Below are 15,522 nucleotides of genomic sequence, written 5' to 3'. Positions count from 1 at the left end.
ATAATAGTACTGTACCACCATCGAAAATTTCTGGCGACAGCGAGAATCCATTTTGCTGCAGCCAAATTCCTTGTTGCAATGAACACCAATTTGACAATACTTAGTAACTTTCAATGTTCAACATGCAAGATTCACATATGCAAAACCATATACCATACTCATGAACTTTGATTTCATAAACATAGATGTATATATATAAATGCATAGATAAACACCAATATCAGTATAATCACACTCGGCTCATGTACATCCCCCCACATCGTGCACATAGCTGGCGTCATCATGTGCATCCCCCCACATGGTGCACAATCAGTGCCATCGTGTACATCCCCCCACATCGTGCACATGGGCATTATCATTATCCATCTCCCACACCGCCATTATCACCGGCATGTGCATCGCCCCGCATCGTGCACACATACGGTTATAGTCATCATACACAATATCAACTATCATGCACAACATATATATATATCATCATAATGAAATGGTGCATGAATCAATAACAACCCCATATCACAACATAAAACCATTTAGTAAAAGCTTGTTCCCAAGGCACTTGTTTTAAGATAAAGTTGTATAAAATCATTCAAATGCTTTGTGCAATTTCATTCACATTCTCAAAACAAGTTTTGAGATGCAGTTCACTCACCGGTAGTAGTTGAGCCTTTAGCCAACTCTAACCTCCCTAATGGTCCAATTGGGATAATGGGGCTTCGTTGGAACCTACCATCAAATTAACATCACCATAATATCAATTCATACTTATAAACCCTAAAAGCTACCCCTTGGCTAGCTTTCAATTGCCATTCTAAATGGCTATCTATTCCCACTATCCTAGTCACAATAGAGTCAATACACAATCTCAACAATAAACCCACAATTCAATTACTAAACATTATCAACACTTAAAACCTAATGCTAATTTACTACTCACCTTGATAGTTTAGTAACTTTAAATTTCTTTCCAACAGTTCCCAAGCTATTATAGGGCTTTTTCTTTCTTTCTCTCTCAAAACACCTAGCTAGTGTGAGAAAGTTTGGAAACAAGATTTTTCAAGGGTTTTAAAGAGAGAGAGTGGAAGAGCATAAGGATTTATGAAAGGGTGCACCAAAAGCATGAAAATTAGAGCTAGAGAGAGAAAGTTAGGAAGTTTTCATACCATGCTTCCATGGAGAAGAAACTAACGTGAGATGGGAGGAGAAGAAGAAGATGAGCTGCTGGAAATTCAAGAAGCTGCTAGAAGAAGAAGATATTTATAGCCAAACTTATCCAATTCCCTTTGAAATTACTAAAATACCTTTTAGCAAGTTAACTTGTTCTTCTCTAATCCTTTGTGCAATCTTTTTATTCTTTTGACACTGGGACAAGGTCCAAAATGGTCTAAACTACTCGAGTTTACGAAAACTTGAAATTTTGACTCAAGGTGCAAAATGACCATTTTACCCCTGTTGTTTCCTTCCATTTTAATTTAGTCCTCCCAACACTCATTTAACTCCAATTTCCTTCTATTACCTTATTCTACACATGTACAAACAAAGTATGAAGTTTGTACTCTAACGCGATATCCCCATAATATTTAAAATATTTATTTGTCTCCGCTATCTTTATTTAATAAAGACACGCGACCCCATTAACGTCGTTTTTCTCCAAAATTCTTTCATTCTTCTTCTCCCCCACTTAGATTGACCATATTCTCCTTCTTCATGGAAAATTTTTGACACTGAATAAATTATTAATATTTTAATATTATTTTATTAATAAAAATATTATTTTATTCTAAATATTTCCTCTTGCCTCCTCTTGTCTCCTTGGCACCCAATATATCTTATTATGTCTATTTAGACCTTAAAATACCATAAAACCTTCTTTTGGGAGCTTTTTATAAGAAATAACGAAATTACCCCTGGCCCGTGTTATTACATCTATGCTTAATTATGAGCTTATAGGGGTTGAGGTCTCACAGTTATGTTAGCCTTGAGTTAAATGTTTTGATTTAATAAAAATCATATATTTTCTTGAACTTAATGTCAAGCATTTGAAATTGTCTTAAATACAATTTTAATCCCCTAAGGTTACATATTTGTTTGAAAAGCCATGCTTCATTAAAAAATGCCTTATAAGCGTTCAAACAATGCATATTCAGCTAAAAATGCAATGCAAGAGCAAACACGCCTTAAAATGTTATTTGAATGTAGGAACAAGATAAGGAGGAAATAGTTGGAAAGAAGCATCGAAAAGTTAAGAAAACTTAAAAACACAAGCCAAAAGTTGATCCTAGGGAAGCTCAAGTCAATTCAAAAGTTGAAAAAGTGCAAAACTTGAAGATTATAAAGCCATAGTCTACCTTGAAGTGTTTATAGTCGACCATGCTCTAGAAAGCTAAAAAAAATCAAGGTTTGAATAGACATAGTCGACCCTAGACCAAGCATAGTCGATCCTGATGAGTCAAAAGCTTAAAAATGTTGACTTTACATAGCTATGATTGACTATAGAGGAGGCATAATTGACTATAGTAGCATAGATTTGCAAAATACAAGCTCTCGGGAAAAAGATCAAGTAGAGGAAGGTTATACTTGACTATGGAGCCCTCAAGCTTCAGTAATGGTCAGATTTAATTCAAACTTGTGTCTAATGGCTCCAAACTTTACCTCTGTCATAAATAGACGCATTTGAGCTATTTTGAAGTAAGAGAAGATGTAAACCAAAGCACTAGAGAGACTACCAAAAGCTCATTTTTACTCTTTAGCATCTTTTTCGTTTTCCACCAAGCTTACAAAGTTGAATCTTTGTTTCATTCAAGCTGATTTTTCTTCTCTCACTACACTTAAGCTAAAATCTTTAGCATTCAGCATTTGTGAGGCAAATCTTTGCAATTTCTCCTTTGTACACACATCTTGAAAAAATTTTAGCTTAATCTTGAAAAGTTATTTATAGGTTATCGCTTGATTCCATTAAAAAGAAAAAATCTCTTTGTGGATTGTGTAAAGATCGCTTATCTGATGAAAGAATTGTTAGAAGGGTTATCGCTTGATCCCATTAAAAAACAAAAATCTCTTTATAGATTGTGTGAAGGTTATCACTTTATCTCGTTAAAAAGTAAGTATCCTTAATAGTGAATTAAAATTCTTTCGTTACCAAAGAAGTGGATGTAGGCGTTGAAAAGGTCGAACTACTGTAAATTTTTTGTATCTCTTTTTAATTTTCTACATTATGATTCATTGCCTTTATTTGTTTTAGAAAAATAGTTTTATATTGATTAATTATTTCACATTTGGGGAAATATTTTTTCTTTATTTTTATAACTAGAAATTAATTTAGGATTTTACTTTCACATATTATTTTTATGTTCAATGATTTATTATTGAAAACTTGATTTTGATGCAAGAAAATATTTTTGATTGAAAAAGTTTTGATTCTTATAGTTAAATTTTTAAGAAATTTTTACTATATCAATTCATCCATTTTCTTAATATATTATTTATTGAGACTTCTTCGTTAACATATTATAAAAGAATAAAAATTTATTTAAAATTTTTTAAATAATTTAAAAGTTTTTTTAAATATTATACCTTTAGTTTTTAAAAATAAAGATTTGAATCTATTAAAAATATATTTAATTATAATTGAATCGTTTAAAGTGCACCTTAAATATAAAATATAAAATTACTTGATAACTTTTTTTTAACTACCAACAATAACTCCAGGACTAAGATTGGGGTACACGACATCAGATCAAAACATTATCAAATACCGAAAGGACATGTTTATGAGCTACAATCAGATGTGGGTGGTACCTGCATGAGGTCGAGAATATTTCAAATGTCAAGCCTCTGAAAACTTTAAGAGGAGCCAGGAGGCGGGGGCTTTCAATTTTTTGAAAGGTCTCCTTCCAACACTTCTATCTAGGAGCCCACGAGGGAGGAAAGGTAAAGCGAAAAGAGCTCTGGGTATCTTTGACGAAGACGATGCCATTGCCAATGCATGCAGATCATAGCTCTGACGACGATTACGGTTACGATCACGAATCGTCTGACCTTTTACTGGACGAGAATGGTTTTCCGTTGGTTGAACAAGGCCGTCAGGACGTAGAAGAGGGAAGTTTCGCTGCCGATTTCTATCGTTGTGGAACCGATTGGTCATGCTTGGGGAGAGAGGACATGGACAACGACAGAGGCAGGAGCAGAAAACTGAAGCAGGCCAATCTGTTCCAGATGTGGGGGCTCAAGAAGCCTCGCCTCCTCCAAGATGCCTCTTTTCCCACTCCCAATCGCACCAACATCCCAAACCCAAAACCCTCTTCCACTATTATTTCCAATCGGCCCCGCGTTTGCCCTTTCTACAAAAAGATCCCAGGTTAACTTTTGCTTCTTCTCCCATTTCTTTACCATATATGAACATTTTAGTTACTCATGTCATGGAGTCAAAACCCAAGTCTTGCAAGATACAGGGGCCGCATTTGCTTCTTAAATTATGTGTTCTTTTTGGATCATTTGCTGTTACTCCAACTTTTTTACTTAAAAAAGGGGGTTTCTTTTGATATTCCAAACCATTTGCGTTGCGTTATACAGGAACACCCTTCACTGTGGATGCATTCCGCTACGGTTGTGTTCAAGGATGCTCTGCCTATTTCCTTACGCACTTCCACTGTGATCATTATGGCGGCCTCACCAAGGGATGGTCTCATGGCCCTATCTATTGCACCCCTCTCACTGCTGGCTTGCTCACATTGTGTCTCTCTGTGAACCCATTGTAAGTAAGCTTGTAGGAGTTGGGTCTTTGAATTCTGCTTATGCCTTTTCATTGCATTGGCTTACTCTTTGCGTGATCCTTCCATGTAAAGGTTTATCAACCCTTTGGAATTAGACAAGGAACATTCTATCCAAGGAATCAAAGTAACATTGCTAGAAGCTAACCACTGTCCTGGTGCAGCTTTAATTCACTTTCGTCTTCCTGATGGAAAATGCTATTTGCACACTGGAGACTTCAGGTCTTGTAAACTGATGCAAACGTATCCCCTTCTTGTCAACCACCGAGTTAACCTGCTTTACCTGGACACCACATACTGCAACCCAAGATACAAGTAAGAAATTTCTCAATCAAAAGTCGTTCAACTAGACCTTCTCTGTTTTGTTTTTTTATTTAGTCATATATTTGCAAAACATTTGGTCTTTCAGGTTCCCTTCCAAAGAAGATGTATTAAATTTTGTTGTCAGGGTCACTAACAACTATCTCAAAATGCAACCTAAAACCCTTGTTGTTGTTGGGGCATATAGCATTGGAAAAGAGTGTGTTTATCTTGCTATTTCAAAGTCTTTAGGGGTATGTTGTTTCAATCTTTAATGTAGATTCCTTTTGTTTATCTTCTTCTTTCTAGATGTAGTGGATGTAGAATTCTTATGAGTTATGGTGTCACCAGTTTTTATTGAATCATTGAACTTTTGAAATTGGTTCAGGTAAAAATATTTGCAAATACCTCAAGGAGAAGGATTCTGCAGTCCTTTGATTGGCCTGAGCTTTCGAGCAGTCTCTGCTCAGATGGAAAGGATACACTTCTTCATGTACTGCCCATATCATCACTAAGAATTGAGGTCAGATTATATATAGCCATCTTCCTATTTCGATATATATTTTTCTATTTTTGTTTTGCTTACTTATCATGTATTTCCTTTCAATTTCATTGAAGACCCTAAAGGATTACTTGAAGACCTACAGGAAGAATTATGCAGCAGTTTTGGCATTTCGACCAACAGGTGAATCAATGCTCTTTTGCCATTTGAGTGCACATGTTAGAAAGTTCTAAAAATATTTCTATTTATTTTACAGGTTGGACTTACTCAGAGAACATAGGCAACCAACTTGATTTGATAAGACCCATTTCCAGAGGCAATGTCACTATATATGGTGAGATAATTTCAAAAACTTTTCTTTCCCGAATGCATGATGAGTTTCATTTGTAGTCCTTGTTGCAATGAACTATGAGGATATGGTAATTGAATTATTTGAGATATTGAGCTTTGGTCCCTGCTTCCTTCTATTCGAAGTTACATTGAGCTGACTATTTCAATGAGGGCAGTTACAAATGCTTCACTGTTTTTGCAGGGGTCCCATATAGTGAGCACTCTAGTTTCACTGAACTGCGAGAATTTGTTCAGGTTTGGTTCTTGAAACGAAAATATTACTAATTTGTGTAAATCATGCTAAATCTCTGCTTGAATGATGTGGTCTGTCATTCACAGTTTTTGAGGCCTGACAAGATAATCCCTACCGTTAACGTGGGGAATGCTACTAACCGAGACAAGATGCAGTCTTACTTCAGGCAGTGGCTCAAGGGCTAATGTGCTCATACTGGGATAAAAGCAATTTGAACTTGTGCCTACAACCTGCCTTCCCTCTTGCATCTGGCCAAACAAATAATGCAATCATTTGGCCAACACATGAAATTATGCAGCTGATTTGGTGCTCAATTTTAACGGTTTTGCAGAGGTTATAATGGGCATAAATTATTGACCTATCAGACCGTAGTCATTCAATGTGCAGTGAGGATTTCACCAAATTGCGGCAGAAGGTTTCACTGGTAACAAGAGGTGGATTTGGAGCAGGTTTTCTCATGCATACGGTCATTGTCAAACCTCAAGAATTTCTACAAAGAAAACATGTGAAAAATTGCTGAGTCTTTTATGATTGTATCAATCATAATATCGTTGTGACAAAGATTGAGAATGAGTGTTGAGATAGGAAATAGGATTATTCTTTATTGTCTTGAAAGTTTGATGTCAAAAGTCATTTATTTAGACAACATTAAATCTGGCATTGCCATGTTGATCAGAGAGGCCATCATTGAGGCAAATTATGCAATAGCTTCAGTAACATCTGCCTTGATAGATTTACATGAACATAAACTGCTTGCACAAATCTTGATCATAAATATCAGGTTCTGCACATATGGGAAAGCAAAGCAGAGAACAGCCACGGATTCTCTTTGATTTGCTACCGTCCAAAATTTGACAAAACTTGTCACCAAGATTCTAGTCCATGTTTTTTTATTCTTTTACATGCCCTGTCTGCTAAGCTGGGAAGCTGGCAAAATGGCATTGTAGGGAAGGTTTCTCAATCCTCACAAATGATGGGTTTTTTTTGTGCCACAGAGACTATGAACCTGCGGATAAAAATGAAGTAATCAAGTCAGTTGCAAAAGAAAGCCGCCCCCTTTTTTTCTTCCCATGGGCTGAGACGTGAAGCAAGGAGCATGGACCCCCTAACTTCTTTAGCCCATAAATAAAATAATGGATTAGATTCAAAGGACAGCATCATTATACAGTAAAGTAGTGCAAAAAAAGTACAGTCGGGTATGGAATTCAGGGTCACTTAAAGTTCTTGCTGCTAGTCTACTACAGAAGAGAAGTGAGCCAACCTAATAGTTAATAGTATGAAAATGGAGAAGAGAACCAAACTTCATCCATACTCTCTCGCCATAGCCTTTCCTAAATTTTCTATTTGACCTCTTGTACAACAGACGAGAAAGAAAAGCCTATGAGGGAGAGAGTAAGGAAGAAATCGGGTTCCCAAAACAACTCCTCAACAGCATTGTTTAACCCTTCCATCGACTCATTTCTGCCTCTCAATTCCCATGGTCGGGACTCAGGGGAGAAGAGATGTTGCAGCAGAAGAGGAGGGAAGGATTGGTGATGCCCTGGGAGCGTTTATATAGGTGCAAGCAAGATTCAAATAAATCCAAAAGCCATGGAAAGTTACCTCCCTGGAAATTTCCAGGTGAATTCCACAGTATTTCACGACAAACTAGTGAAAACTTGAGGAAGCTTTTCTTTGCTTGATGCCAAATATCCTACCTTATAGTTTTCATCGCACCCACAAAATCCAAGTCCTGTTTTTTATTTTTTCTTCTTTTCCCCTGTTCAACAGAAGATGTGTTGCTTGAAAGAAATGATCATAGACATGCCTCCCTCCTTGATATCATCTTCTTATCTTGAAAAGGAGCTTTCTTGTTATGATTTAGATTGTTATTGTATTCTCCCCCAAGGAAGCACATCAAACCAAAGAAAGATCCTCCTCTTCTTATATTTTTTCGTTCCTTTCCTTTACAGGTGTGGAGTGAAAAACCTTCCATCTTAGGAGTTAGTAACATAGAAAATGCTGTAGTCAGATTGATGTGCCAATGAGCAGTGTAATCTTACGCCAACTTCACTTTCATTCATTGTTCACCCTGCATCATTAGATGGAAAAAACCAGAGAACTCACCACTCTCCACATTTAATCTAATCACAGAAAGCATGCAAAGATCCGTTTACTTGACACGCAGGATGATAAAATCAACAAGAGATGGTAAAATCAACAAGAAATTATAAAATCAGTTTAATAGTCGAATGCCCCGAAACAGAACTGTTGGAAACTGATTACTCTACCAAGAATCATGAATTGCTACTTCATCTCTACCAACAATGAACTTGCAGCAGAACAGTGAAATTAATTTGTCACAGCAAAGGGAAACAAAGAATTAAAATTGATTTGGAGGAACAGGGACAGACATTGATACACGATAGGAAGAGAGTTACTGCTGCAATTTTCATGAATCCACAAGCCTTGCTTAAAATGCATATCTAGGAAGGTTCCTTAAGATGGATAGAGTAAACATGCAAAATTCTAGGAAAAAACCCTGTTTAATCAAGGATTAAACTCGGCAATTAACAAACTATAAGCAATGTCTGACATCTAAGAATTAAACAATGTCACTGTGGTACCTGCTCAGAAATTTCAGCAAAAAAAAGTCTCCAGTCTTTATTTCCAAAAACTTCAAAGCACTTTGATGTTGCAGGTGTATTTTAGCACCACAAGGTCTTATGCACTCAAATGATCTTGGATTGGTACTGCAAAAACAGCTATGAGTAACAGACAAGAGGAAATAATTTCTGATAGATACTTGAACTAAAACATAGTTAACAAAATCAGTACTCAAGAGTGGTATAGCTTACGTACTGTAATTTATCCAAGTCACCAGTCCCAAATCTCTCAAGATTTGAATAAACACGGATAAGAAAATTACCTCCATATAAAGACAGATAATCACCAATCTGCCATTACATGCTTGAAATTCATAACAGTGATTATAATTTCAACCAAATTGAGGAAAAAATGCAAAAGAAAAAACATACACCTGGTGAGATTCACAACCATAACTGCAAAAACCACTGAGAACATGTGATAGAACAATACAGAACAATTACAAATCTAACCAAGCTAAAATTTGATGTGCTGAGCCATTCTTAAAACTCTTCATCCAATCAAATGCATTTCACCAATTCAAAACCTTTTTCCACAGATGATACCCAACTTTGGATACATCGACCACCAGTCCTAGAATTCTTCTAACCCTGCAATCTATAAGCAGCCACAAACTCTATTTGCCAAATCTCATGTAGAATAACAAATTATTTCCTGTTCTCTATCTGCTTAGATCTCATACTAGATTGACCCTTGTTATCACCACCTATACATCATCGCAATTTATTTTCCTTTTCCCATTAAAACTCAGTCTTTCTTCAGGTGTTAGGTTTAAAGCATAGGCGACCTCACAAAAGATCCAACTTTTCACTTACCACATTCTAGGAAGCCCAAAGAGTTTAACATAATGAATCACAAAATAGTCCTCATAAAAAGAGAGAATCACTTTCAGCCATTGTTGCCATTGTTTCAGGAAAGCAACACCAGCCTCTCAATCCTAAAAAAAGGGAAAAAAAACCAGATGATTAAGCAGTAAAAGAACTTTACTTCTGAACAAATCATAAGGGCCATTCATTTTACGCACTTGTTAACCCAGAAATGCCCTGTTTCACACTGTAATCTCACAAATGTTACTCTATCACTTCAATGAAAATCAGAAAATACAAAATGAATGCAAAACCAAAAAAAAGTGAAAGTATTTCCTACATTCAGTAATATCCTTTTAGCTCTTTACGAAGCCAGACAAATTAGGCAGATTAAATTCCATTCAACCAATAAACCTTTCTCATAAACAGTAGTCAACTCAACATTTTGGACCCAATGACCGCCGCCCAACAGATATAGAGCTTCTGCATCTGCCATACCACCACAACTAAATGGAGAATTTAACAACAGAGAGACCAAGTAATGAAGTGAAGATAATCTGCCATCAAGCTCATAAAGTAGACAAATAAGGGAAACAGCTTGTATACACAGAATTCGTTAAGTAGCAATAGGTTACATAGTGTCCAAAAAAGATAAAACTTGGATATCCTGGATAATCCTCAAAATGAATGTCACAACACCAAGAATCTAAGTAAAAGAGTAAAAATGAAAAAAAAGATTATAAAAAAAAAAAGGGTAGAGCGCAGAGGAAGAGAAAAGAAAAAGGATCAGGCTTGGGTGCCAGTCAACGCCTTCATCTGAATGTGATTAGAATCAGCAGCATTGGTCGGCAAGGCCTCGTAGGAGCCGAGTCTCTTCATCCCAACTGTCTTAGCAACAAGAGCGTAAGTGAGCATCACAATGATGACCACAAACATGGCATGAACCACGAACACCAGATCCAGAATGGCCACAGCCCTCAGCCTGGACTCGTCCAGGTCGCACTTGGTGGACCCCTCCACTCCGCTCACAACATCCAGCAGCTTATGGCACCCTTCCGGTATAAACGCCTCTACGTATAGGGAAAGCCCTGTCTGCAGCTCCCACAGCCCCTGCAAGCACAGCGCCGCCCCCAAACCAACCTCTGCTATAAAGAGCTTTGGGTGGCAAGCCAGAATCAGACACATCAAGGAAGCCAAAGAGGAGACGCGGGCCGACAAGGAATCGCATTTGGCTTGGAGATCAGATGTCTGGACGGATGCAGCGGCAGTGGAGACAGAGTACTGGAGGAAGAAGAGAGCGGAGGCAAAGGCGAAGAAGAGATCCGATGGGAGAGGAAGGAGGGAAGTGGATTCCGAGAGGAGAAGGGAAACGGAAAGGATGAAGAAGAGAAACAAGACAGCGGCGGAGTGAAGGGTGGTGAAGCGGTGGACAGGTGTGCGGCCCTTGAGGAGAGGGTCAGGGTCGGAGGAGATGAAGGATTGGTGCAGAAAGGCAATGAAAAGGCAGACAATGAGAAGGTAGAGAGGAAGGTATTTAAGGCGGAGATTGGAAGAGAAAGAAAAAGGGTGGAAGGGCTTGGCGGAGTAGGACTGTGGGGATTTGAGGAAGTTTCGGGTGGTGCAGATGAGGTGGTAGAGACCCAGAGTGAGAAGCGTGGATGACTCGAATAGCTGGTACATCAAGCCTGCCATTTCTCTCCTCTCCTCTTCTCTTCTCTGTGTACACTCGTCCCGCCAGTACGCAACAATCAAAAGGAGACACTTCTTCTCCTCTCTGCACTGGAAGAAACGAAATCAAGCCAAAGGGCATAAGGGGGTCGGGAGTGGTGGGTTTGATGATTTTCGGAGGTTGACCAAAGCAGTAGTACTTCTCTTTTCTCCCATGTTTGCTTTTCCACTGTGTTAATACAACTGAAGCCCGCAGATGGAAATTGGGCTTGATCTTCATCTGTTTATATCATTTTCCGCCCAGTTTTTCTGAATTGGGCTTGCTACTCCGCAAGTAAGATGCCCACTGTTTTGGAATTCGAACATCCGTCAAAAGTGATTTCTTTTTTAACTTCTGGTATCCACACCATGTTCAATTTCTTTTTTAACATCTGTCAAAGGCAATTCCATCACAAGTTATACTAGTTGGAGAGAGTTTTGATCATAACATAACCTGTAGAGTTCCAATCCTGTCGACTCAAAGGCAATTCGTTAAGACAGATTGCTCAAGTTACCGAAAAAGAGGATGGAGATCCTACATGGGAAAGAGGCAAGCTACTTGGATCTTTTTTGCAAGCTCATTACGCTTCTCATTGGGTATGCCCTGTTGCCCTGTTTCACTACAACAGTTAGCCTGCCAGCTATGTTGTCTTCCTTACCGGTGAACATGGGGCAGAACCTTTGTTTTGTTACTTTAATTTGTTTCAAGTCTGAGGACAATAATATTCCACAACAACCAATTCATTTATTTTCAAACCAACCCCGATTTCCTATCTATTAAGTATTTGATTGACTATCTTTTATTCTGTAATGTGTGAAGCTGTCATATGTTTTGGTAATTCCTCATGGGTAGATGTATCAAGAAAACTTTTGAATCAGAGTTTGCTTCCATGTATTCTTATCATAGTCCTCAACATTTCAGATATCAATCAAAACCACAAATATTAATCTCAATCGCTCAACTTGAGCACAAAACTGAACCAAACAGAAGAAAGAAAAAATGGACCCTGAAATTTACATCAACCAAGGGAAAACAGAATAAATACGTCCTGTACTGCAGGCCATTACTTCGTAAAGCACTTGGACACTAAATGATAAGAACAAGGAGAAAGATTACCAGCACCAACACAAAAACTACCAGCACCCACCAACACTGCCAAGCCACAATAAGAAAGAAGACATCAAGATGAGTTACAAAAGCTATAAAAATAAAAAGAGGGGGGGGAATGGTTATTAGATCATGTAACACTTGCAAAACATGATGGTGATAATATACGATATTCATAACATAAATATTTCAAACAGATTTAAAACGACCCATAATGATATTTAAAACTTGCATTTTTGCTTCTTTGAGAGCTTTATCTATAACGGAGCATATGATTCCTTGCTATAGGGCATTGTGCATGGGAGTTTTCACCAATGTGCTACCTCCAGAATAAAACTGTTGATACTCATTTGTCTTGGAAGGCTTTCATTAGGACGAATATGCCAGTCCACTACCTATAGATGCAAGCAAATATAGAGTTCTAGAAAGAACTTTGCACACCAGGGAATAAAGCTATGGGTTCATCTGTGGCACAAAAAAGAAAGTTATGGGTTTATCTACTATTGCATGTTAAACAACAGCAGGGTTTTTCTATATGAACTAGTCAGCACTATTTTCCTTAAATTCAAGCTCATTCATTTGTGGATATATAGACCAGCTGCACTTCAAACCTAGGATCCTATCACGTCCATCCAAATATATGGAATCACATTAGGTTCATTGTTTTCTCAACTATACTAGACCATTGAGGAAAATGCCAACTAATAAATACCTCCAATTTCTCACTTATGCTTTCTGCCTTCCTCTTCTATCTGCATGTCTTATAACTATTGACCAAACTCTTACATGCATAATTTGAAGTCTTCAACATAAGTAATTCGTGCACCGCAGACATGCTATGCATGTTTTCATATGATATTAGTACCTGTGCTATTTATCCTCTTCCCCTTTACTAGTAATTCAAGTTTATTTGCAGTTCATATTCTACCATCAAAGCAAGCATACAGTGAATGGATCTGAAAGATGAAACAAGCTTCGCACACTGTATTTCCTCAGCAAATTTTGAACTATGAATATCACATTTCATGTCCAATACATTCTAGAAGTCAACAGTTTACTGCATACCCATGAGGTTTGGGATTTCACACTTTTGGAAGCCTTAACTAGTTGAACTGTAGCCTGGGTTGTTGCAGCAGAGGAAGAACCAATGTTTGATGAAATGTCATCTATTGTGATGAAACAAATTATCAGATAATTAAATAAGAAAATAGTAAGCAGGTAGCTATATTTTGGCATGCAAATCAAGATGCATATATGAATTTAATCTATCTCAGGGGTACTTGGCATCTTACCAATGATCACACCCTGCTCATGGACAAGAACAGCAAGGTCCTTGAATATTTCATTTACTTGTCCTATTTGCTCCTCTACTTCTTTGATACCTTGTTCCCTTTCCTCAATCATGGCTTCATTGAAGGCAATTTCATTATCCAGCAAAATTACCTCTTGTCTGCACGTTTTCAAAGAGGCAACAGGATCATCTTAAAAAAAAAAGCTTTTGCACCGCTTCGCAACAGGGACAACAAAAGATGGGAAAATGTAGTTGAAAAAATTGGTGAAATTCTAACAAACCTCTTTCACCCAAAAGACAGGTAAGTATATAGGAGTAAAAAATGTTCAAGAACAATGGATTATTAAGAAAAGAGAGAGCCAAATTGATACCTTAAGGTTATATCAAGTGCATTCAGGGATGCAACTGAAGCTATTCTATCCATGACAGGTGATGTAGAAGAAAAGTGACAAAGAGGGGAAAGGATGAACTCACCTCCTCTGTTCCATAAGAAAAGGTTGTTTCTCTTGAGGCAGAGTAGGTGCCCAAGAATCATCAGAGCCAGAGCTGCATCCAAAGAAGAAAACATCCTATATATAAAAGGCCACACACACACACACACACACACACAAAAGGAACAAAACGATGCCAAATGGGAAACAGTGATACCTTGTAGGCAAGGAGGGTGGAGGAGCAGCAGGAGAATAAGTAGACTCGCGTTCAGAGGCCAGCTGCTGAACTTTCTGAAATTCTTGCAGTGTGGTCTGAAAGACTCTAGCCAGCTTTGCATCTTCTATCTTCTTACTTGGCTGAAGGTGAGATTTTTTTATTTTTTATTTTTATGAGTCTTTACTATTAACTCGAACTAAAATCTGAAATGAATTGAACTTGTAAAAGGGTACTTTACTTGGGAAAAGAAACAAGTTTAGTGAGAAAGGAAAGATACATTGACAGTAGGGTCATGATCGGATTCACTCAAAGCCTTGAGCTTAGCGGAAGTTTCCTTCACTAATTGCAGAATCCTTTGCCTGGTATTGTGCCTGCCAATCAGTTTTTCCATTTGCAACTTTGTGAGAATTCATTTTGATGGAAAAGAAGAAGGATGCATCTTTAATCTGTTACTGTCAGTATATATAAAGATGAGAAAAAGTAAGAGACAGTTTTTGGCGGTGATCAGGAGTGTCCTTGGCGGTGCCGATGGCATCCACGAGGCGACGGAAAGCAGCAACGGCAGTGTTGATCTGGAAGATACCGGCTGCCACCGCTTGTGAGGGGCTCTTAGACTCCATGGATGATGAAGATGAGGAGTGTCGACCACCACTTGAAACGTCTTGAAAGCTCATGTTTGGCCTTTCCTTTGGAATTCCACTTCCCAGAGGTAACAAAACAGAGACTAAAAAATATCCACTCTTTTCCCTAACTAATAAAGAGCTGAAAATCAGACAGTTTTCGAAGTAACCCAATGCCTAACGCCTAATGCCTAATGCCCAATGCCATGCGGATGCAAATTCGATGCCCTACAGAATCAGGGTGATACGGTTTTCTGTTCCAGTTTTAGCTTTCCAGACCGTCCTCTGTTTCTGTAGCATACAGTGTATTTTATGGTGAGAAAAGGGCCAACCATGCGTTGGCACGTTCTCAGTGCTTCGCTGCTAAAACACCCTTTGGCTGGTAGTCCAACCAACCCTGAGACCCTCTACTTTATATTAATTCCATTGATCATACAAATTTGATCATTTCGATTGAAACGTAAAATAAAATCAATTAAATCGATTAATTGTATTTTTTTGACCGAATTAATCAAAGTTAACCGAGTCTTCCAACCTTTTCA

The 15,522-nt window shown here is 37.9% G+C and overlaps 3 protein-coding genes and 1 long non-coding RNA gene across 6 annotated transcripts; 1 reads left to right on the top strand and 3 right to left on the bottom strand.

Annotated features, from left to right (window-relative positions):
- Nucleotides 1-3,813: 3,813 nt before the first annotated feature.
- Nucleotides 3,814-6,871, top strand: SNM1 (DNA repair metallo-beta-lactamase family protein). 2 transcript variants are annotated; one of them, XM_007032010.3, is made up of 9 exons: nt 3,814-4,357; nt 4,573-4,753; nt 4,845-5,084; nt 5,179-5,323; nt 5,458-5,592; nt 5,688-5,754; nt 5,828-5,905; nt 6,104-6,156; nt 6,486-6,871. In XM_007032010.3, exons 1-9 carry the CDS (start codon nt 3,970-3,972, stop codon nt 6,492-6,494), a joined length of 1,296 nt encoding a protein of 431 aa, XP_007032072.1. In that variant the 5' UTR covers nt 3,814-3,969; the 3' UTR covers nt 6,495-6,871. The 2 variants fall into 2 exon arrangements, with proteins under 2 accessions (XP_007032072.1, XP_007032071.1); XM_007032009.3 differs by having other exon boundaries at nt 3,815-4,357; nt 6,241-6,871.
- Nucleotides 6,731-8,881, bottom strand: LOC148763066 (uncharacterized). Of its 2 annotated transcripts, none has more exons than XR_016025695.1 (2): nt 7,757-8,881; nt 6,731-7,160 (listed from the first exon to the last, which is right to left on the bottom strand). It is a non-coding gene; the product is annotated as an uncharacterized LOC148763066 (long non-coding RNA). The 2 variants fall into 2 exon arrangements; XR_016025696.1 differs by having other exon boundaries at nt 7,852-8,881.
- Nucleotides 8,882-10,164: 1,283 nt separating this feature from the next.
- Nucleotides 10,165-11,450, bottom strand: LOC18601162 (plant viral-response family protein (DUF716)). Its single transcript, XM_007032007.3, has one exon. The coding sequence runs from the start codon at nt 11,296-11,298 to the stop codon at nt 10,393-10,395; it is 906 nt and encodes a 301-aa protein (XP_007032069.1). The 5' UTR covers nt 11,299-11,450; the 3' UTR covers nt 10,165-10,392.
- Nucleotides 11,451-12,181: 731 nt separating this feature from the next.
- On the bottom strand, nt 12,182-15,372 carry LOC108661760 (syntaxin-22-like). The gene is made up of 7 exons (XM_018119655.2): nt 14,850-15,372; nt 14,638-14,731; nt 14,361-14,500; nt 14,187-14,258; nt 13,714-13,871; nt 13,487-13,587; nt 12,182-12,466 (listed from the first exon to the last, which is right to left on the bottom strand). Exons 1-7 carry the CDS (start codon nt 15,032-15,034, stop codon nt 12,401-12,403), a joined length of 816 nt encoding a protein of 271 aa, XP_017975144.1. The 5' UTR covers nt 15,035-15,372; the 3' UTR covers nt 12,182-12,400.
- Between the last annotated feature and the right edge of the window lie 150 nt (nt 15,373-15,522).

Source organism: Theobroma cacao, chromosome 4 (genome assembly GCF_053813885.1).
Source record: "Theobroma cacao isolate CCN51 chromosome 4, ASM5381388v1, whole genome shotgun sequence".
Classification (NCBI taxonomy): Eukaryota; Viridiplantae; Streptophyta; class Magnoliopsida; order Malvales; family Malvaceae; genus Theobroma; species Theobroma cacao.
The sequence above is the reverse complement of the archived record's forward strand: the minus strand, read 5'-3'. Positions and strand labels throughout refer to the sequence as shown.

Bases quoted from the DNA above. Each gene is read 5' to 3' on its own strand.
- SNM1 (XM_007032009.3), top strand. From the start codon at position 3,970: ATGCCATTGCCAATGCATGCAGATCATAGCTCTGACGACGATTACGGT. The intron at 4,754-4,844 runs GTAAGTAAGCTT...TTCCATGTAAAG, and splicing joins TGTCTCTCTGTGAACCCATT to GTTTATCAACCCTTTGGAAT. The intron at 5,085-5,178 runs GTAAGAAATTTC...TTGGTCTTTCAG, and splicing joins TACTGCAACCCAAGATACAA to GTTCCCTTCCAAAGAAGATG.
- LOC18601162 (XM_007032007.3), bottom strand. From the start codon at position 11,298: ATGGCAGGCTTGATGTACCAGCTATTCGAGTCATCCACGCTTCTCACT.
- LOC108661760 (XM_018119655.2), bottom strand. From the start codon at position 15,034: ATGAGCTTTCAAGACGTTTCAAGTGGTGGTCGACACTCCTCATCTTCA. The intron at 14,259-14,360 runs GTATCACTGTTT...CTTTGGATGCAG, and splicing joins CCACCCTCCTTGCCTACAAG to CTCTGGCTCTGATGATTCTT. The intron at 12,467-13,486 runs GTATGCAGTAAA...GTGGCTTGGCAG, and splicing joins TGAAATCCCAAACCTCATGG to TGTTGGTGGGTGCTGGTAGT.